Source organism: Hyaena hyaena, unplaced genomic scaffold (assembly GCF_003009895.1).
Source record: "Hyaena hyaena isolate Hyena2069 unplaced genomic scaffold, ASM300989v1 scaffold_761, whole genome shotgun sequence".
Lineage (NCBI taxonomy): Eukaryota > Metazoa > Chordata > Mammalia > Carnivora > Hyaenidae > Hyaena > Hyaena hyaena.
The window spans coordinates 291,674-314,334 of NW_024081393.1; the positions used below are offsets into that span (position 1 = coordinate 291,674).

Consider the following 22,661-nt stretch of genomic DNA (forward strand, 5'->3'; position numbering starts at 1 on the left):
GTTAGGAGAATGAGTTGCTTTAGTGCGGAACAAAATAGGCTTCCTTTTGTTAAAATGAAACCTAAGCTATGTGACCATAACGAAGGGCAGCTTTTACCTTGGGACCAGTTCTCATTAGTTCACTGCCAGGGGCAATCTACCTTCTACTCTATCTAGACACTTCGTTAGAGCTCTACTCCAAGCAAGCGGAGTGCTTTTCAATACAAAATCCCCACCAGCTAAAAGAGATTTAGAGATGACATTGAATATAAAACTTAAAACTAGTCCATTTGAAATAATTTGATAAACCATTTCAACACTTCATCATTGTTTATCACTTGAACTCATCTTCATTGAACTTTAACTGTATTTATTAAAAGAAAAAAAACTACACTAAAGCTCTGTAAAATAATTAGACAGTATTTATTCTAAAATGGAAAGATTCACCTGCAAAGAAATGTAACCTTCTTTTGTCTAGGTCATCTCTCCATGAGTATCTAAAAATCCTTACCAGGGTCTTCTGCGTACATCATAAAGGTCAATCTTGTTTGGAGTTCTACTGTTATCAACCCATGGAGAAGCTAAAAACAAAGAGAGAAATTAAATCAAAAATAGAAAAATTAAATCAAAATATTAGATATCAGCCAAAAAGATATTTTAAAAAGTCACAAAACACCATGGACACTTTCCTGTTATGCAGAACAATGTTAAAATGGGAGATACGATCTTTATGCCCTTAGTCTTTCTTTAAAATGGAAAACAACACAGCAGTATCTTTTTTTAATTTTTTCAACATTTTTATTTATTATTGAGAGAAAGAGCATGAGCATGGGTGGGGCAGAGAGAGGGGGAGACACAGAATCTGAAGGAGGCTCCAGGCTCTGAGCTGTCAGCACAGAGCCCAATGCGGGGCTCGAACTCACAAACTATGAGATCATTACCTGAGCTGAAGTGAGATGCTTAACTGACTGAGACACCCAAGCACCCCAACAGCACAGCAATATTAAAGAAAGTTAATATAAGTCAATTTTCTTTTTTCACATTATTTCATCACTAACTTGTAGACACGGATTTCGAGATGTTAACTTACATGTTTACCACGTGTCCAGAGGTCACATGTGTTATTTCCCCTCTAACACAAAAATTTACCTTAAAAGAAAAATTATTTGCCACAGAAGGAAACTGCACTTTCAGTGATTTGATCTTTATATTTTCATTCATTCATCCATTCATTCATTCATTTATACTATCTTGATCTATAAAAAAAATTGTTGTTTTTCCTGGATTGTTTTTTATATATATATAACAATTTTTAATATACTTTTAATGTCTATTTTTTTATTTTTCAGAGAGACAGACAAAGTATGAGCAGGACAGAAGCAGACAGAGTGGGAGACACAGAATCTGAAACAGGCTCCAGGCTCTGAGCTGTTAGCACAGGGCCCAATGCAGGGCTCTAACCCACTGACCACAAGATCATGACCTGGGTCAAAGTCAAATACTTAACCAACTGAGCCACCCGGCCACCTTAATAGTATAATTTTTTTTTAAATTATTCACATATTTCATAATAGCCAGAATGTTTGAGATCATAATAAAGGGTTAATGGAGAATTAAAATAAATCCACAAAAAACTATTTTCCTTAAATTTATTTGAATGATTCAGGTAAAATTAAAGAATCTTCTGTTAGTTTCATAGTCTTCATCATTTTGCAGCAGTCAGAAGAAAAAAACATCGTCTAAGTGCATTTTTACATGCAATTAATTTACACTCACTCTGTAAAGTAAATGTTTTACACACATACACACACACACACACACACACACACACACACCTTAGACCTAATGGAGAAAGATAAATGCTAATAAATCAGATAATAATTTTATGTTGAAAAAGTCCTTTCCTTGAACATATGACTCCGGAAAATTCCTATAATAATGCACGTGGCTTATGCCTTCAAATCTATTTTGCCCTTTTCTTTATTTAAAACTATGGAAATTATGGAAAACTTAACTGTGAATCGGATATATTAGCCAACTAAGATAATTTGGCCAATCAGGATACGTCAAAAAAATAAAACAACAACATACTTCTGAGCTTCTTCTTGACTAAGAAATTTCTTTCTCCTGGGTGATTATATTATAAAATGACTTGTATCAATTGGCTTAAATATAGCACTACTCCAACAAGCATTTACAATATAGTTAATGCAACTGGAATGGTACATTTCCTTTCATTCCTACAATCTGCACTTGCAAAAACTTAGAGCCAGTGAGATCACATTTCACTTTGTTTTTCTTTTTGCGGTAGCGCTGGAATAAAGCAATAAGCACGCTGAGAGACATGTCCATTCACTTTTACGTGTTCCCCTATAATAGCTGACTCCCCCAGCTGAGGGTCAGAGTGGTAACTACAAATTTAAATGAACAGTATCCTTTCAGTACAATGCTGTGCTGGGTATACATTTGTTGCCTCTCACATCCAAATTCACCCATTTATCTTACTCTATGGAAATGGATCTGAGCTCTTTAAATATTTTTCTTTTACCAGTGAGTTCAGTTTTAAGCTCTGTCAGCAGAAGATGAAAGAGAGACACTCAATGAGAAAAGGGTTTTTACTTCCGGCTGCTGATCTATTTCCTCAAAGGTGCTTGGGGCCCATGAAGCTTTCCTGACTTCTGGCTCCTGCAGGCTCGCCAGCAAACAATGGCCAGCAGCAGCCCCTGACTATTTCTGTAGTGGAGTGCCTCCGGTGACACATTTAGAACCGTTCCAGAGTGACACTGTAGCAACTTTTTGGTGGGCTGTAAGAAGATCTGGATCTCAGCCCAGAGGCCCCCTGGGAGAGAGGTTACTTCAGTACAGGTATTCCTGTAGTATTCAGAGTAATCTCTACTTCTCGCCAATTCCTTATCACTGGAACCCCTGTTGTAAGTAGTGATTCTTTATTAAAAAAAGTAGCTTTCAAAAAAACCTAACTTTCCCATTCAAAATCCTGTTTTCTCTCTCCTGATTGGATTCAGACGGTTACAAATGATTGGGGGAGGCAGCAGAAGTGAGATCACGCACCACCGCAAAGGCCACAACCACCACCACGCGTTTGAAGTGGTTAAGTAATGAACTTGACAAGTGACCTAATGAAATGGATTTCTGAAAGTCAGGTTTAAATTCGATTCCTGAATTCTTTGCCAACGACGTCTAGAATTTCTGCTTTCACTATATCTGCTAATTGAAAGTGACTGCGATATGTAGTACTGTGCTTCTTAAAATGGAGATCTTTCTTTAAAGATAGATAAAAGGTTTGCAATTTACAGTATGAGCCATACCATCAAATTTTAATATGGTTTATACTCAAAAATATTAATAATATTCTCTTAGAAGTCTTCTGAGATATTTACTATTAGGAAATAACCCTTTATCATACCAAATTAAGATATTTATATCACGGTAAAATTAAACAACGTACTTTCTTCTCTGCTTTTACTAATTAATTTGTTGTAAAATCCCAGTGTGGCCTTTAAGGGGTACATTATTTATAGAAGCTTAGAATTATGGAAGGTCAAACAGTAAAAGGGATAATAACCATACACTGAAATTCCCTGAAACAATCAGTTTCTTAATGACGCATTATGAAAACTACGTGTTTGAGAGGAAATTGGAGCTTCTAAAATCCCTGGTAAAAGCACAATGGCGCTCATCTTAGATGTCTCTCTTGCTTTCCACTAGAAATTTGGGATGACAGGAGAAAGGACTGGAGTCCAAAAAGAGACATCTTCCTGAATGGCATTATTAAAGGCATTAATAGTCACTTATGAGAATGTTTTCTCCAATCAAAAATGAACTGTGGGCAAGTCCCTGGCTGATCTACAAGACTACAATTCCATTTCACATGATAGTTAGGGTGTTCTATACTAGTTACTGAATCGCTGATTTTAAAAGGTATTTAAGTGAACAATGACTCAGAATACCGAAATAAGTCTTAGAGAAATATTCTTGAGCAAGTATGCAGATTGCCAAGCCATCTTCTACTTAATATATTCCACTACTTAATATGCACTTTTCTAATTGAAAGAGATGTCACATTTTTAGTCACATGAAAAGAAAAAAAGCAAACTTCACATACTCAAATATGCCTTTAAACCCACCCTAGTCCTGCTGGAATGATCTAGTTGGTATTACATGGATCATTATTTGAAGCTTGCGTTAGTCATCTTTTATGGATTATTAGCAATGGCTCTGACCTGTAAGCCATGATAACAAATTTGGACTGTTTTTAAGCCAGAACTAATTCAGCAAGGGGGAGCTGTATAGCTCGCAAAATTTCCAGGATTCTGAATGTTGCTGCCCACATACTACTGTCCCAGAAGGAATTCTCCACATTCCCTAATTCAAATCGGGGCTCCCACATCAAAATGCAGGAGGAGTCTCATTAAGAGAATGAGAGTTATTGACCCACAAAGAGATGCCAGAGAATCTAGAAAGACAAAGAGGTGGCCTTTTCAGATTGTGAGTTATGAGACGGGCTCTGCTCTCCAGGAAAACTTTTAATCTAGGAAACACCCAACACATAGAAAAAGGATTCTCTACCAGTTACGGTAACTCAAAATAACTTAATGAGCCATTTCAAATCTTCTGGTTATCAGCACAGTTTATTTCTCACTCACGTAACAGCTCAAGTTAAATATTACTAGCCTCAGAGGCATAGACTCTGCTTCAAGATGGTATTCACTGACCTACAGCTGGGGACACTTTTGTATTCTTTAGTACTTTGCTTCCAAAGTCATTAAGGAAGTGTGGAGAAGGCACACTCAAGTCACAACAATCTCAAGGTGTTACTTTCACTCATATACTGCTCATGCTGCATAAATACAGAGGAGGTCTGACACGGGATAGACAGTCATTGCCAAAAGCAAAATTTCACAGTGAGACACGGGTGCACAACTCTGGTCGTGGCTAGCAGCCTCAGCCATTGATACAGACGGACTACTCCAATCGGAGTAATGTCCGCTACAGTAACATCAAATTTTCTGCTTTCAGCAGTGTTTCAAGTAAGCCACCTTTAACATGAGAGACAGGAGGAAGGGTTACATTCAGAACCCAGTAAATACACATAAGATGTTGGACTTAGGAATGATTTCTAGACTAAATCTTAGAACTGAGATGGCTTGTACAAGAAACTCACCAGAAGAAAATAAGTAGAAAACAATCCAGTGTTGTTTTTGATGTTACTTGTGTTACTAAGGAAATCAGAAGCCTCGTCTGTAGAAATCTGGTCACTCATGAAGCTGAAAGTGATTTTTGGGCTCTAAAAAATCTGCCTCATAAACACCAAGATAGGAGAACTGTTGAGCCCCAAGCACATCCTTCTTCAGATGTACCAGACAGGGTTATAGACAGAAGGGCCACTCCCACGGAGTACTACCAGCAACAAGCACCTGAGCTAAGCACAATTTTTTCTTTACCCAAGAGGAAGCAGTCTTTGCTTCTTACCTGAGGAACTGTAATACACACCGCAGACCTGCTAGTGCTCTGTATTTTCCACTGTCTTTTCTCAAATGGCAGTTTTTACTGTCTTCTGGATGATAGTACCATTACATTTAAGAAATCTGGGCAATAGTGGCCACAGGGCAGAAAAAGTAGCTGGTTCTGCTGTATTGAATTAGGAAAAGCCACATCCACGTGACGGAGAGAACTGCACATTACCCGGGGATTGTGGATTTTTATCTGGATTTACTAACGTGTTGGGACTCTGGATCATCTAGTGAATGATGGTGAGTGCGTGCTCTGTGTGGGGAGAAAATAAGTACACAGATGCTCGGACTCCCAGAGGAACAGCCTGTGACAGGGCTTTATAATACTCTTTCTCAGTCGTCCTGGTAACAGTAGCCCCAAGCCCCGCCTCGCCAAGTTTTAGGTAATTACCTCCTAGAGACAATAGTTCTATGTGTCTATTGCCACAATGGGGCCACGTGATGAGATTCAACAGCATCCGAGAAGTGATTTTGGTCCTGCTGTTTGCCTTCCTCTAAATTTTCCCCCTTTCAACTGAACTGTGAGTGTGGTCCTGTTGATCCGGTTCGGGTCATACAGATGAGGACAACAGCTGAAGGACCGGGTCACAGACGGAACCCCACTCACCCTAACCAAGTAATCTATTAGGTAAGAGTTTTACCTGCGAGAAATATGCGTAATCTGTCATGTTAGCCATTGTTTAGCTGAATCAATCATCTGACAGGTTAGAACTTCTCCTGGTTACAAAGACCTGAATCAAGTTTTTTTGTCTTTTTTAAGTTTATTTACGAGGGAGGGAGGGAGGGAGGGAAGGAGTTGAGAGAGAGAGAGAGAGAGAGAGAGAGAATATCCAAAGCACTCTTTGTCCTGACAGTCCAGATGCTTAACCACCTGAGCCACCCAGGTGCCCCAGACCGGAATCAAGTTTTAAACTTGGAGAACATATGGGAAGTAAAAGTTTCATGAACTTTTGAAATGTGCTTCCCTGCTTTTTCTCACATTTCTCTATCTTCTTAAGAGAGTATTGTTTTAGTGTAGGGAAACTGCTTAAAGCTTTATAATATTTATAATTTAATTTATAATATATTCTAGTTATTTTTGATTTCTTATCTTTCATCTATTAATGCTGAATCTTGGGATACACATGTTTCTGAAAAGTGGCTAGTCCCCAGTGGTCATTCCCAGATCAGGTTTTCAAGCACTGAATGACAGAAGCCTGATGGCACAGAGCCAACAGTGCGATGCTCAGGTGACGCTAAGACTAGAAAGTCATCACTCCAACTGGGTCAACGCTCATAGGAAGAGTCCATCCTCCTGTCTCTTCTTTAAAACTGTCTTGTCTGATTGGAAACAGCCTAATGAAGAACTACAGAAGTGAGTTTTGGAGCTAGACTACCTAGATGTTTCACTGGGTAAATTACTTCACCTGTTTTCAGTAAAATAAGAATAATTATTCCTATTTATCATTTCCAAGGCTTAGAGTTAAGATTCAATGATTTACACACAGCAACACTTAGAGCTAAATTGCCACAAGATAAGCAATCCCTCCGCAGATATTAGAAAACAGTATCCCCTTGGGGTACCTGGGTGGCTCAGTCAGTTGATGGTCCGACTTTGGCTCAGGTCATGATCTCACCATTTGTGGGTTCGAGCCCATGTCGAGCTCTGTGCTGACAGCCAGCTCAGAGTCTGGGGTCTGCTTCAGATTCTGTGTCTCCCTCTCTCTCTGACCCTCCCTTGCTCACACACTCTCTCTCTCTCTCTCAAAAATTAAACACTAAAAAAAAAAAGAAAGAAAACAGTATCCCAGAGTCCCTGACAGTAGAGAGATTTTTAAGACAGATTATGATAGGGATGCCTGGTCGCTCAGTTGGTTACATGTCTGACTCCTGATTTCAGCTCAGATCATGATCCCAGGGTCATGATATGGAGCTCAGCAAGGAGCCTGTTTGAGATTCTCTCTCTCCCTCCCTCTCTCTGTCCCTCTCCCCCGCTCTCTCTCATATAAAAAAATAGACAATCCCTTTTAAAAAATAAAAAATAGGTTATTTAACAATGTGCTCAGATTTTAACTGCTTACAAGCACATTCCTATGGCTATGGCTTGAAATGTCACACCATTTCCCCATTCTTCTCCACCCCCAATGATGCAGGCTGCTGTCAATAACATTTCCTGGGAACCAAAACACTGACTACCTGAGGTCACCCCAGAAACCCTTTGGGGAACACTGCAATAGGTTATGAGAGTGGGGGGAGGGAGGGTGTACAGGCAGATATGTAACTGCAACATGTTGTTTCTTGGCACTTTCCATCTGCATTTTGCCTTTGTTTCACTTTATTTAGAAACTAAATTGTCTTAAGTTCTATTCTGATACTTGTTTTCAGTTCTAGTACCTGCTCTCTCAACCTGCTTATCCAGTTTAATTTAATACTATTCACGACACGCAAGGCATTGTGTTAGGTGATGGTGGGTGCAGACACACGCACAGCCATCTCTACTTGCTTACACTGCAAGGCTTTTTAAAATATAGACAAAATAAATTCCGAAGGAAAATAAAATTTAATAGCTATTTGAATAGAGACCAAAACCAAGGTCTCTCAGAGAAAAAAGTAAAGAAAGATGGCTTGTTGGAAAGCCTTCCTGTGAAAGGTGGTGCTTGTATTCTATATTAAGTGATTGATAAGATGCACGTGACCAGAGATGGTGCTCTAGCATCAAAGCCCAAAGAGAAATGGGTTAAGAAAAGGTAGACTGTAGAAAATAAAATAAAAATTAAACACATAAAAGGAAGGAAAAAAAGGGCAATGTCAGAGGCTCAACTGTGTAGTAAATAAAACTGGAGACAGAGATCAGCTTAGTGTCTTGGAATGATCCAGATGACTTGTTGAAAAATTTATCAGCTATCTCTTTGCACTGCATTTTAATTTAGCATGTTTATAATTTTTTTTCTCTCACCTGTGAGCTCCTCCAGAGCAAAATTCACTTACTAGTATTCGAATTCTTAGGCTATCTCAGTCTCTTCAGACATAGGACTCTTGCTTGTTCTCACTTTTTCCCCTTCCAACCCATACTTGACTATACTGACTCAGTTAATGAAATATTTTGGGCTTTTAATTTAGTTACCGACCAATGAGACTTGATGTTTGGATGGTATCACTATTTTCACTTGAGAGCGCCTTTGATGTCACGACAGTAATATGCCCAGAACATTTCTCTCACTTACAAACAGCCAACACTAGTTCACATATAGATACAATGTCTTATAGCCAAGGATAAATCACTGTAGTATTAAAAATAAAAGCACTTATTACAAAGTGATTTGCTGGGAATTTGTACATTTCATTTAACATAAAGAACTATTTGTTAGCAGGGGCAGCAGACAGCAAGGACAAGTTGTGAGGTTTAAGTGGAATATACAATAAAGTAAATGGTACACAAAAGACTTAATGATTTAGATGTCCCATCAGTAGTTATTAGCTGAAACTCAGAAATAAGCTTGAAAACAGGAAGTTCTATAGAGGAAAACATGAAGACTTACTGGAAAATGTTTTCAGATATGTACTACATACAGAAAAATGTGAACTCAGATGGAGAAAGTTTCCCATTTTGTAAGCTAACAAATCCAACTGGGTAATACTGGTATATTTATAAAATAAAAACAAAATCATGATTCTACAAAAAAAAGTTGCCTGTTTTTGTAAGTCAATAAATCTTAGATAATGTTGATGATATATTCAAAGTTGTTTTTTTTTTTTTTTTAAGGGTGCCTGGGTGGCTCAGTAGGTTAAGCGTCCAACTGTGGTGCAGGTCATGATTTGGCCATTTGTGAGTTTGAGCCCGTGTCCGGCTCTGTGCTAACAGCTAGAGCCTAGAGCCTGCCTCAGATTTTGTATCTCCCCCTCTCTCTGCCCCTCCCATGCTCATGTTCTGTCTCTCTCTGTCTCTTGATAATAAATAAACATTAAAAAAGATTTAAAGAAAATTTGGTATACCTAAGTGCTTAAAAAGGTATATGAATTTTTGATAAATATATTAATTTTTCTTAGTAAAACAGAGTGAACATAAAATGAATTACATAGCAAAGAGGTTTCTATGTGTATAAAAGGGGGTGTCACAGGTATCAAAATTTAACCATATATAAAAGAAAAAGGAACAGAATAAGAGTGATCTTTTAGAAGTTAAGAAGAACTGAAGCTTTTTAGCAATACTCATTCACATATTTTATATGTAGTGTCATCCGCCATCCAATCACCAGTAGTTTCCATTTATATAACAGCATCCTACTTAAATACTCTTCCCTGTCAGCAATAAAAACAAATCACTAAATGAATTTAAGCATGACTGGATCCATAGTTGATTACAAAGTGAACAACTATTACAACCTCTATCTGAAAAATACGACAGTTTTAGTTAAGAGATGAGGTTATACAAAAGGCAATAAAAATAAGGCTACTGAATCATCTCTATAAATGAGAGTTATTTGAGAATTTCAAAATAGTATTTTGTTAAGTTTATATTTGTTTATTTTGAGATAGAGCAAGGGAGCATGAGCAGGGGAGGGGCAGGGAGAGAGAGAGAGAATCCCAAGCAGGCTGTGAGCTGTCAGCTGTCAGCGAGGACACAGGCCTCCATCTCAGAAAACTGAGAGATCATGACCTGAGCTGAAATCAAGAGTTAGACCCTTAAGAGACTGAGCCAGCCAGGAGCCCCAAGAATTTTACAAAATATTTTCTGTGTGTGTGGGTGTACCTATATTTTACTGTTCTAAATTAAACTTACCACTGTACTCCCCAAATAAAAATACTTGTGGTATTTTATTTCAGCAACCAGTGTCAATATTCTCACCTTCAAACTAAAAATTATAGTCAACTTACACCTTATGTTTACCACTAATCTCATTTATTTTTTTATTGAGCTATAATTCAGATATAACATGTTAATTTGATAGATAATGCCATCATATAAGTGTAAGTGAAAAAAAGTCATACAGAGAAAGACAAATACTGTATGATCTCATTTATATGTAAAGAAGCCAAACTCACAGACTACAATGATGGTTGCCAGGGGCATGGATGATGGGCGTGTTGGGAGACATGGGCAGATGTTGGTCAAATGGTACAAATTTCCAGTAAGAAGAGGAAGTTCTGGGGATCTAATGATAGCATGGTGATTATAGTTAATAATATTATATACCTGGAAGTCACTAAGAAACTGAACCTTTACTATTCTTCACCACAAAAATACTAAGGGTTTCTCCTTCCAATCAGAATAAACACTGCTTTAACTACAGTATTCCACTACTCAAAATGATTTTGGAATTTTCCCACACGTTAAATCCCAGACAAACTATTCTGACATTCAAGGCCACATAATTTATCATTAATAAACCTTTTGATTTAATACCACTCCTCTTCTGTGACAAACTATTAGATTAACTAGGCTTGCTAGCCTCTGACAGTACTTCTTCATATCCTTGTTTTTCACTTTGTGTCTTTTTCCTTCTGATTGGCCTTTGCGTTTTCCTCTTCAACTTGATTTTTCAATCCATAGTTCATAAATCAAAACTAGCCTCTAACTCTGGTCAATAATTACCTTGTCTTTTTCAGAATTCTTACAGTCAATCTATTGTTATAGCTGCTCTAATTCATTTGACATTTAATCATTTAATGATTTGCATTGTAATCTAAATTTCAAAATGTATTAATTTTGACTTCCTAATTGGGTTAAAATTTCCTACATATATATCAGAAACAACTTGGGCTTTAAAAATTTTTTTTTAATGTTTTATTTATTTCTAGGAGAGAGAGAGAGAGAGAGAGACAGCGTGAGCAGGGGAGGGTCAGAGAGAGAGGGAGTCACAGACTCTGAAACAGGCTCCAGGCTCTGAGCTGGCAGTCAGCACAGAGACCGATGCGGGGCTCGAACCCACGAACTGCGAGATCATGACCCAAGCGAAAGTCGGACGCTTAACCGACTAAGCCACCCAGGCGCCCCTAACTTGGGCTTTTAAAACACACATTTGCAAAGAGTAACCACATCAGAGATGTTTTCGTCCCCAGTCCCTTTCCTTTCTTACTTTGTATTGCTTCTGCTTTTTAGCTGCCTACATGATCACCTTGAAGGTGACCGTACCCATGAGACCACTAAATTCTGGCCAATGCCCCACAACAGGAAAGGTTCTGTGGAAAGTCTAGCAAGTACAATCAAAAAGAGGGAGGGGGCACCTGGGTGGCTCAGTCAGTTAAGTGTCCAACTCTTGATTTTGTCTCCGGTCATGATCTCACAGTTTGTGAGTCTGAGCCCTGCATGGAGTGCTGCGCTGACAGTGAAGAGCCTACTTGAGGGACTTCCTCTCTCAATCTCTCTCTCTCAAAATAAAAAACAAACAAACAAACATTTTAAAATGGAGGAGGAGATACCATTCTCTGTCCCTTAAAAAAGAGCACAAGGAACACTGGTGGACCTGAGGCTAAGGACATATTCAGATGACAGAAAATTCAAACAGGAATGTAGACCCCTTATTTGTGAGGTTTCCTTATCTGTCCCCATCTATACAATTGACTGATACTCTTTGAATTAAGTAAAAAACAAACTTCCATAGTGTTGAAATAAAATTGTTTTTGTAGTTGGTTATATTCCTGACACACTGGATTTTAATAACTATTAGCATTTAAAAAATAATAGCATTTGTTTATACAGGGGCGCATAGGTGGCTCAGTCAGTTAGGCATCCGACTTTAGTTCAGGTCAGCCTCTCCTGGTTCATGGGCTTGAGGTCCATGTCAGACTCTGTGCTGATGTATCAGAGCCTGGAACCTGCTTCAGATTACATGTGTCCCTCTCTCTCTCTCTCTCTCTCACTCTCTGCCCCTCCCCAACTTGTCCACACCTGCAGGCATACACACGGGCTCTCTGTCAAAAATAAACATTTAAAGTTTGTTTATATAGCCATAGCAAACATAAAACATTTAGAGTTAAACCCTACATCCATTCACAAATACCAAAGGAAAAAAGGAAAAAAAGGCACTTTTAAAAAAGAGAATTGGTCACAGAAAGCAGTACATCTATAAACACTGTATATGTCAAGGCTCCAACGTTATCACGTTTTCTTCAGATTGGCTAGAAATCTATCAAATGCCACCTTCATAATTAACTAAAAGGAAAACAAGTATTCTTTGGACTACCCTGTCAGCTGCTATTTGATGTTTAAAATATTTTTTGAGTTATTTTTCTATAAGTACAAAGCAACTCAGGGACAAGTGACCACCCATGTACTTCATACCAGTTTCTTTTGCTCTGTTTTCTGGCAGAATCTTAGCAGATCTAACAACAAAGTTGTCTCCCAGAGGTATATTTAACACTAACTCAACATATAATAGGTCCCATTACTATATCCCATGGTTTTGAAGTGAACAAAGGAGGGAAGAGGAAGAATAAGTGCTTAATAAGACATTAAGAAAATGTCATGTGAAAATGAGTAGATTTTTAGTTTTTCTTGTTTTTTTTTTTTTAATACAACTAATTATCTAAAAAAAAAAAAGTACGGCTTCCATTGGCATTTCAGGGAGCCCCTGATTCCTAATTACAATCCCAATAACAGCAGGAATTAGAACACTTTCAGGTGACACTAACAGATAAATGAATGATTTGTACCTAGGTTTTTATGACGGGTAAAAATTCACATTGATAGCTCTTGAAAGCAGTTTAATAGCTTTAAAGTTAATTGATCCAAATCAATTAACAGCTTCTAAAGGCAAGCACTCATAAATGAAGCTGATTTTCCAGTGAGCACAGAGTCGGTGAAGATGTCACTAGACATGGGCTCTGACTTCAGCTATGCCAAGAAGCTAGCTGTACAAGACAAGTCACTCTTCTTACCGCACAGACTGCAGACCTAGCAAATGCAAAAGGCTTAAACACATAAGGAGATCATGTTAGTGACTGCGCTAGAAATCGTCTTCCATCATCCCAAGTAACTGGTGAAGAAAGAGGCTCAGAGATGTAACATGATTTAGCCCAAGTACACTGCTATGCGGATGGCAGTTTTCACACAATCAAGAACTCCTCTTCACCTAGTACAGTGTTCCTTGTGTGATTACATGGCTTATCCACCTTTTAAGTTGGAGATATGAAAGAGGAGGAAGAGGCGGGGAGCAAAAGGAGAAGAAAGGGAAGAAAAAAGACGTACAGAATCATTCTTACAGTTCACTTCCATATACATCAAACAAAGCAGAAAACACAAGATTTGTTGAGGTTCAGTTCAAGGACAGATGTCAGAGTTCAAATCCCCACTCATTACTAACCAAACTGCTTTTCAGAACTGCACAGGAGCCTTTATATTATGTCAGCTATAGAAAGTTCCCTACTTGGAGCCAGTAGTTTCTCCAGGTCATTTAAATAATGTGATAAATGGAACAAATGAGACTAGCTAACCATCGTGGACTTTCATAGGTAGGCGATTCGCTAAGAAGCATATTTAATTATTTTCCTCCTTTTTAAAAAAAATTAATGTTTTTATATTATTATGAAAGAGAGACAGAGTGTGAGTGGGGGAGGGGTAGAGAGAGAGGGAGACACAGAAGCTGAAGGAGGCTCCAGGTTTTGAGCTGTCAGCATAGAGCTGACGCGGGGCTTGAATCCATGGACTGTGAGATCATGACCTGAGCCGAAGTCAGATGTTTAACCGACTGAGCTACCTCGGCGCCCCGAATTATTTTCCTCTTTTGACAATTCTCCAATTTATATATTATTGTGCTCCTGTGTTTTTGCTTAATCTGTAGGAGTTTTGGAAAGGTTGCCACCAAATCAAGTGATAGAAGTGTTATACTCTATTGGGTAGAATATACTTGCTTAACCCTCTGGCACCAAGTAGATCTGCTCTAAACTGCATCTTAATACTGAACTAGAGTATTTTTTTAGACTCTATTGTGAATCATAGTGTCCTAGTAACTGAATTCTTTTCAATAACTGTTTTATTTTCAATACTTTTCCATTATTATTATTATAACACATTATTTTCAATAATTGTGGGAAAAATCTTTAAAAAGATAGTTGACACAAGTTTTTACAAATACACAATTTCTACACTTAGATTAATATGTGAAGGGACGCTCGGTGGCTCAGTCAGTTAAGCGTCCGACTTTGGCTCAGATCATGATCTCATGGTTTGTGAGTTTGAGCCCTCTGTTGGGCTCTGTGCTGACAGCTCAAAGCCTGGAGCCTGCTTGGGATTGTGTCTCCCTCTCTCCCTGCCCCTCCCCTGCTAGCAATCTGCCCCCCCCCCCGAAATAAACAGTAAAAAAAAAAGATATATGAAATAGATCTTGTTTGACCCTAACAATTCTGCAACATAATGTGGAAGGTGATTTTTTTCATATTACCAAGGTAGAAACTCCAAGCCTGGTGGATTTAGGAAAAAGAAACCTAGGACACCCAGTTAAATATGAGTTTTGATCAAGATCAGATGTTTCTAAATAAATACTTTCCAAATACTGCATACCTACACTAAAAAACTCTTTATTGGTTATGTGAAATTCAAAATTAACCGGGCAATTGTTATTTTCCCTGGAAACCCTACTGAGAAGTGACTTAAGTGAAGTCTCAGGCTAAAACCTTCATTTTTGGACCAATTCCACCATGTGATGTTACTGGGACATATTTTTGCTTAGTCATTTGTTTACAACTCCTTTCATATTTCTATTTCAGCTCCGTGTCAATTGACTATAATCTCAATTATCCTTCAATTTCGCACATGAAGAGAAAAATGAATTTAGGTGAAATTATTCTAACGGGTATTGGGTCTTCTGATAATGCCTACTGTTTTGTATTTCCAAAGTACTTTCCAGTTTATTACCTCTTTGACAACAACCTTCAGGGAATAAAATGAGAACTCAGTGTTCGTATTTTTCAGATTTGATGATCAAGGCTGAAAAAATTTAGAAGATCTAATTGGTTTCTCACAGCTTCTAGGGAGATCTAAGCCTGAGATACAAGTCTTGTTATATAAAAATCCAATTAAGAAATATATTCTATTTCCATCCATAGCAACATAATGAACAATATAAAAGGCTATTTTTGACCTTTAACAGACACTAATCAGGATGAGCCACTCTACATTACCCAGACCTACATCAAAATGGCAAGATCTAAAATTAGAGAAAACAGTATGGTATAATGAGAAATTTTTAAAAATCACGTCACTTAAAAATAGTCTTTACACTTGAAAAAAGCATTAAATGTGTTGAAAACAGTCAGGATCAACAGAAATTCATTAGGTTGCTTTCAAATTATAATACTGTTTTGGGGCGCCTGGGTGGCCCAGTGAGGTAAGCATCTGACTCTTGATTTCGGATCAGGTCATGGTCTCAGGGTTCCTGAGATTGAGTCCCGTATCAGGCTCTGTGCTGACAGCCTGCAGCAGCCTGCTTGGGATTATCTTTCCGTCCCTCCCCCCATTCAAATGGGCTTGTGTACATGCATATGCATGCGCTCACTCTGTCTCTGTCTCTCTCTCAAAACAAACAGTTTTAAAAAATATTGTCTTAATGTCTTTGATAACAGAGACTTGGTTCTATTATACAATTAATTTTTAAAAAGTCAAAAAAAAAAAAGAGGAGGAATTCTGCGGCTGTAACAACACGTATGAACCCAGTGGACATGACACTAAGTGAAATGAGGCAGACACAGAAAGACCAACACTACAACACGGGTTTAAAAGAGTAAAGCTGCAGGGTGGAGTAGAATGGTGGTTGCCAGGGGCTGCGGCAAGTGGAAAAGGGGGAGGTATCAGAGGATACAAAGTTTCAGTTATTTAAGATGAATAAATCCTAGAGATCTGTATAGCATAATACCTATAGTTAAAAATACTGTATTATACGCTTAAAAACTTGCTAACCCTCTCATCACAAAAACTATAATAATAAGCAGGAGGGGGGAAGGAAACTTCTGGAGATGATGTATAGGTTTATAATATCGATTACAGTGACGATATCAGAGCTGTATACTTATCTCCAAATTCATCAAGTTGCATCCATGGTGTATGGCTTTTTGTATGCCAAGAGATAATAAAAAACAAAATAAGAACAACTTAGGAAGAAATTCACAGGAGTTTCAATTAGGTCAAGTGTATTTCATAGTAGGCAAAAGAGCGATTGTAAATAACCTCCTCTAACAGGTAAATGAATTCAATCCATCAGTCACTGCATGAACCAACTTGTCTGGCAAACTTTGCTTGAAAACTAAGTACTTGAAGAGAGCCAGGGGATGCTTCCGCTAATATTAGGGGACCAGGACTCAGCTAAATATTCAAAAATCTTTTCAAAGGTAAAGCAGACAGATGTCAACACATTTAAAATTTGTTTAGAATAGGGTTAAGAAAAAACTAAAGCCATTATCCTGGATTAGATTTAAAATAAAAAAAAAATGTAGAGATGCCTGGGCACCTCAGTGGGTGACGTGACCAACTTTGGCTGAGATCATGATCTCCAAGTCTGTGAGTTCAAGCCCTGCATATGACTCTGTGGTGACAGCTCAGAGCCTGGAGCCTGCTTCAGATTCTTTGTCTCCCTCTCTCTCTATTCCTTGCCCACTCACACTCTGTCTGCCTTGCTCTCAAAAATAAACAAACATTTAAAATATTCGAAAACCAAAAAAAAAAAAAAAAAAAAGAATATAGAAGATAATTAATAAGGTTAAAGGTTAGGTACTACTGCAAAAAGAGTTATCTTTGAAAAGTGTTCATAACACAACCTATCTTTCCCTGTTCCTCCTCTGGATCCCATGTTCTCCCTCTCCTTTCTTATCCATGCTTCCCTCTGTTCCCTTTCCTATTTCTCTTAGAAACTTCGCCTCTTTTTTTCTTCTCAGTATCATCAATTTTCCTCTGGAAATGGGCTCTTGGTTTTCATTATACTCATTTTCTCTTTTCCCACCTTTCTCTCAGTTGCTCATATATAGAATTTTGTAATGAGGCAATACATCTTAAAAGTCTTAAAAGCTAGATAATGCTCTAAGTTATTGATAAATGTATTGTTATTTGTATCTATTACTGAATAGGTTATCAGGTGTTTAATTACTATATTTCAAAATAATACTTAAAACGTTTTGTTAATATCTGATATAAATTTAAAGTTTATTATATCAGGTTCTGTATGCTCATGAGTAGTGCTGCTTTATTTTATATGATCTCCTATACTAAAATTTCCAATCACCAGATGCACGATATTTAATGTATAAGTAACGAACTCAAGAGCATTTAGAAGGGTTGTATCACACTGAACAACATTTCTGTAAGTAGACAATTCTACTATTATAAGAGCCCATGTGGTAATATTACATATACATTAATATCATTTTATTACCTCATGATTTTTTTCAACCTTGAAAAAAAGAAGTAGGCCTTTCCTAGCCCATTGGGTTTCTACAAAAGAAATAACCATCACTAATCTGACCATCTGTCATGTTCATTCGTGAAGAAGTTACACGTCTACTACATAACTGGAACACTATTCAGTCTGAAGATGCTCACATACTTTTTTTCATACAAAGCTAGAGATTAGCTGATTTCTATTTCACGCCCTTTTCACTGTTGTAACTTTTTATTGTGAATAATTCTATTTGTTAAAGATATTTAGAAAACTCAAGCCTCAAGAAGAATTCTTCTATGTATTGCGACAGTTTGAAGCCAAATTACCTAACACGGATTCCATAACAGGCCATGACTTTGAGATAGACAATGTGTTTGTGCTTGTCAGCTTGTTCCAAAAGGTGAAGTTAAAAATACCAACATACTTTCCATTTAAAGTCTTTTCAATAGGTTCTCAAGATCTATACTAGTCACAAATTTTTCTTTTTTGTTACAGATTTATTTCTCCCTACTGTCCTTTATAAGAATAAAGTATATTAAAGAAGTTTATTCATTTAATGTGTAAAATATATTGATCGTCATTGAATATATATCATCACTAAGATACCCTCAAAATTAATCCAACTTGACACTTATGGTAGTTCTATTCTATCCTATTTTATATTCTGTCACACTCATTTTAACAAATCCACACTCACTTATTGTAGCAAAGTATCAACACCTCTCATATTAAAACACAAATGTGAGGGGTTCCTGGGTGGTTCAGTGGTTTGAGCCTCCAACTTTGGCTCAGGTCATGATCTCATGGTTCGTGAGCTAGAGCCCCTCATCAGGCTTGCTGCTGTCAGCCTGTCCGCACAGAGCTCACTTTGGGTCCTCTGTCTCCCCTCTCTCTGACCCTCCCCCTGCTCGTTCTCATTCTCTCTCTCAAAATAAATAAAACGGTAAATAAAACACAGACTTGAAATCTAGAAGGAAATATTTCATTAGTTTCTAAAAACCTGTATTCCATTCTCTAATGTAATTCTACACTTTGACCATGCTGAGAGATGAACCCTCATCTCCGAATTATTATAGGATTCATGATGACCTCTTGTTCCGGATACACGGGCCTTGTTCAGGTGTCACTGAAGCCTGGCCCAATTCTGGATGCCAACTGCTCCAGCTGTTCGTAAGGTGTTTTGGTTTAGGGCAGTTTGGGTAGATACAGAGACATGTGAAGAAGAATACTCTTTCCTTATGAAAGTAGGGCGATATCTTTTTCTTACAGTACTACACAAGGCAACAGAGTGTTCTCAAGAAATATTAGGTCTGGTACTTACCATTTTAATTGAAATCTACTGAGTCACTGAGCACTTACCGGGATAATATCGGGCGAGGCCCGTGGCACTGCCAAACACCTGCCACAACAATGAAGGATCTTCTTCTCGATTTTTTTTGAAAACTTCATCTAAGGCACTTGTCCAGTTGAGTTCATTTAACACAATTGTTGCTAACAGAAACAAAAACAAAGAAAACTTCAAATTTATAATAATTGAGTCTATCTTCATTTATTTGCAAAATAATGGTATACATTTTCGTCACTTTACCTCTAAAAGTACTCTAATCCAGAGTTATCAAGAGTTTAGACATGGAATTATTTCTTGAAACAAATGTTTGTATGATGGAGGCCATATTGACATCATATGGGGCTTGGTAATTCTTTGTTAGGGAAGCTATTCTGTGCTTTGTCGAATGCTTAGCAGCACCTGTGACCTCTACCCAGTAGATGACCATATCACCCACAGCTCCCCACCCGCCAGTTGTGATAAGCAATAGGCTTCCAGACATTGTCAGAACAGAATAAAAACAAAACTTTTCTCTGTTGAGAACCACTATGATGTATAAAACAGGCCAGAGCACCTCTGGTGGAAGAGAAGGGGTGGGAGGCATTCCTCCCCTTGAAGCAGCTCTCAAGAAATCTACACAACACATTTGGGCACAGTTTGATGGCCACCCTCTCCTCAACTCTTGATGAGTCTCTGTAAAAACCTAACATAATTTAGCCTCTTACTAAAATTGAAAAAAAAAATACATGTTTGTCATTCAGCATAGTTTATTAACTATTTATACAAAAGCAACAAATGTATACATTCTGACAAAGAAAAACATTCATTCAGGGGCTTGACAATATACCAGTGTTAGAAATAGGAAGTACCTGTTGCTTTACTATTACCTTTATGAAAAAGAGTTCTTCTTTTCTTGTTACCTCAATTAAATATTAGAGGATGTTGCTAATAAGGGCTAGGTCTTCAATTCTGATTCTTACTTATAACTACTGACTGATATTTGATAGGTATTAAAAAACATATGCCATTCATATAATGAAAGAGAAGTAATTATGTGAGATTTAACATGTAATTTATAATGATGGGCCTCCATGATCATAGTATCTCGTGTCTAACATATTTAACATTTAATTAGCTTTGCATTTCACTTTCCCTTTACACACAAAGATGACAAAGATCATCTCACATCTTTATTCCACTCTTTTATATGTAAAATACATACACAGCCCTCACAGATCAGGAGAATGGGCCATTTTGCACTTGAGAATCTACTGCCAAGCCTAAACAATGGAAATGAGTTTGGGGCAAGGACTAGAGGCCGTGCTTAACTCCTATTCTTTTTTGTGATCACAGCAAATAAAGGAAGCAAGAGTGGTCATGGTTAAATCATGCCTGTATTTTGTAAAGGTAAAAGAAAAATGAGCTTCTATTTAGAAAGATGCACAGTGTATGTGTTTATATTTTAAGTTTATAATTTACAAAAAAAACGAAAACAAGGGTATTGTGAAATTGTTTTGGGACCAGCATCCTAATGCATTTCTCATTATTGAGAACTAACAAGATTTCCATCTTTATGGATGTGATTACTTGCAGAAAGATCAGTTGTGTGTGTGTGAATATTCATGAGCTGGGTCAGATCCATAGTGCATGTGAGATACTGGTGAATTCATATTCAAAAGCATGATCCAATGAACATTAAGTGGCTGGTTATATAAAAATTTATATTCACATAGATAACGTCAACTAATACTCTTCATGAATATTTATAGTTATATACAAAACAGCACAGAAAAAGAGGAACATTGTACTTTTCTTTAAACATTCATGAGTTTTACAGTACTGTTCTATTGAACAATCATGTTTATTTATGATCCAGATATACTTCATTAATTGGCAATCTATTCTAACTTATCTCTTCAATTTCCTTGACTCTTTCATTCACATTAAGCAACTGTTATCTAATTATTATTTTTAATAAGGTTCTATTTGTTTTTAAGGCTGCTAATTTTTTTCTTAGTTTTATTTGACAACTACTAAGTATCAGGCTTTGATATGCTGACTGTGAATTATACTTTTACGTACTTGAGGGAGAAGTCATGCTCTGAAATATTCTTATTATGGTGATAGGTCTTAAGATTTGCTGTTAATCTATCTGAAAATTCTTTTTCAGATAAGACATCCCTGAGGCAGATTTCTAACTGTTTTTCTCAAAACTTGCGCATCTGCAAATAAGCCAAGTACATAAAGACTCTGTACCATAGGTGTTTAAACTGACTATAAATTTCATTCAACTCAAAGAAATGGTACTGTATACCTATCATATGAGCAAGGTTTAATCCCAGATTAAAGATACAGATGCTCCCATTTGCCCTTGTATATTTATAAATGTGTTTGAGTGCAATTATTCTATTACTCATTATCTTCACCTGAAGATAGCAAGAAATCAAAATTCAAAGAATCTGTCACGGGATTGGAAAGTTAGTGCAACTTCTTTAGCTAAGAGTTTGGCTACAGCTGTCTATCAAAATTCACATGGTCTTTAATCCAATGGTTCTACTTCAAGGGACTTCTACTGTGGACAAAGTATGGATCTCTAGTCTTTAATCAGAAAACTTTAGAGAGACACTCATTCAATTATACTGTTCAAATTCCTCAAAACACAAAACTACTAAGTAAATCAACTGCTGCACTAGGAATTAATTTCTTTAACTGTATTGAAAAAGTTAAAAATGTAAAAAAATTATAGGTAAAGCATCAAAGCAAACAAAAAACTGCTATTTTAGATCTTTCTTGGTTATTTGGCTCTATTTTTGTCTGATTCACAGTATGTATTACCATTTGACTAAGAAACATAATTTACTTTGGTTTCCTATTTATGTGTTTAAACTTGTGAAATTCAATAGTTTCTCCAGAAATACTAACCTGTCTAACATCTCTCCATTTCTATGCTATTAGCATAGTTCAGGATAAACAATACTGAAGTAACTAGGTAGTCTGCAGATTACAGAATAATGAAGCTAATGCAGGAGACTGGCCACGCTAAAACAAGTTTACATCATCTCCTGAATCTATTATCTTTCTCCTGCTACTTCCTTATAATTACATACACTACGTATGTGTATGTAATTATATGCACATACATAATTTAAATTCCTCTTTCTCTCTCTTATTTAAATTTATAAGTAAATGTTATTTAGGAAGATGTTTAGGTGATTCTTCTGGCTACAAATGATTAGAAAGGCTAGTGCACTTGACAACTTAAAAGTTACTATTAGATTTTTGGTTTCATATTACCAAAATCTAAAGCTTTCCCTGGTGAATAAAAAATGAATCCCAACTCTTCAGAAAATTATTTTCAGCAAATAATACTGTTTAGTAAGAACATGAAAGCATATTGTTCATTCTCAACAAGACTCACTACTCAAATGTGGCATTCTGACTAAATTCAACAGACTTTCAGTTTCTAGTTGTGAGTGTATA

The 22,661-nt window shown here is 37.0% G+C and overlaps 1 protein-coding gene across 7 annotated transcripts in view; it reads right to left on the bottom strand.

Annotated features, from left to right (window-relative positions):
* The window catches only part of CACNA2D1 (calcium voltage-gated channel auxiliary subunit alpha2delta 1), a 482,620-nt gene that overhangs the window by 111,771 nt on the left and 348,188 nt on the right, over positions 1-22,661 (bottom strand). For all 7 annotated transcript variants that reach the window (XM_039218422.1, XM_039218421.1, XM_039218419.1 and 4 more), the window contains exons 7-8: positions 19,214-19,345; positions 491-560 (exon numbers count right to left, since the gene is read on the bottom strand). In XM_039218422.1, the coding sequence (XP_039074353.1) occupies positions 491-560; positions 19,214-19,345 (202 nt within the window). The remainder of the gene's footprint in view (positions 1-490; positions 561-19,213; positions 19,346-22,661) is intronic.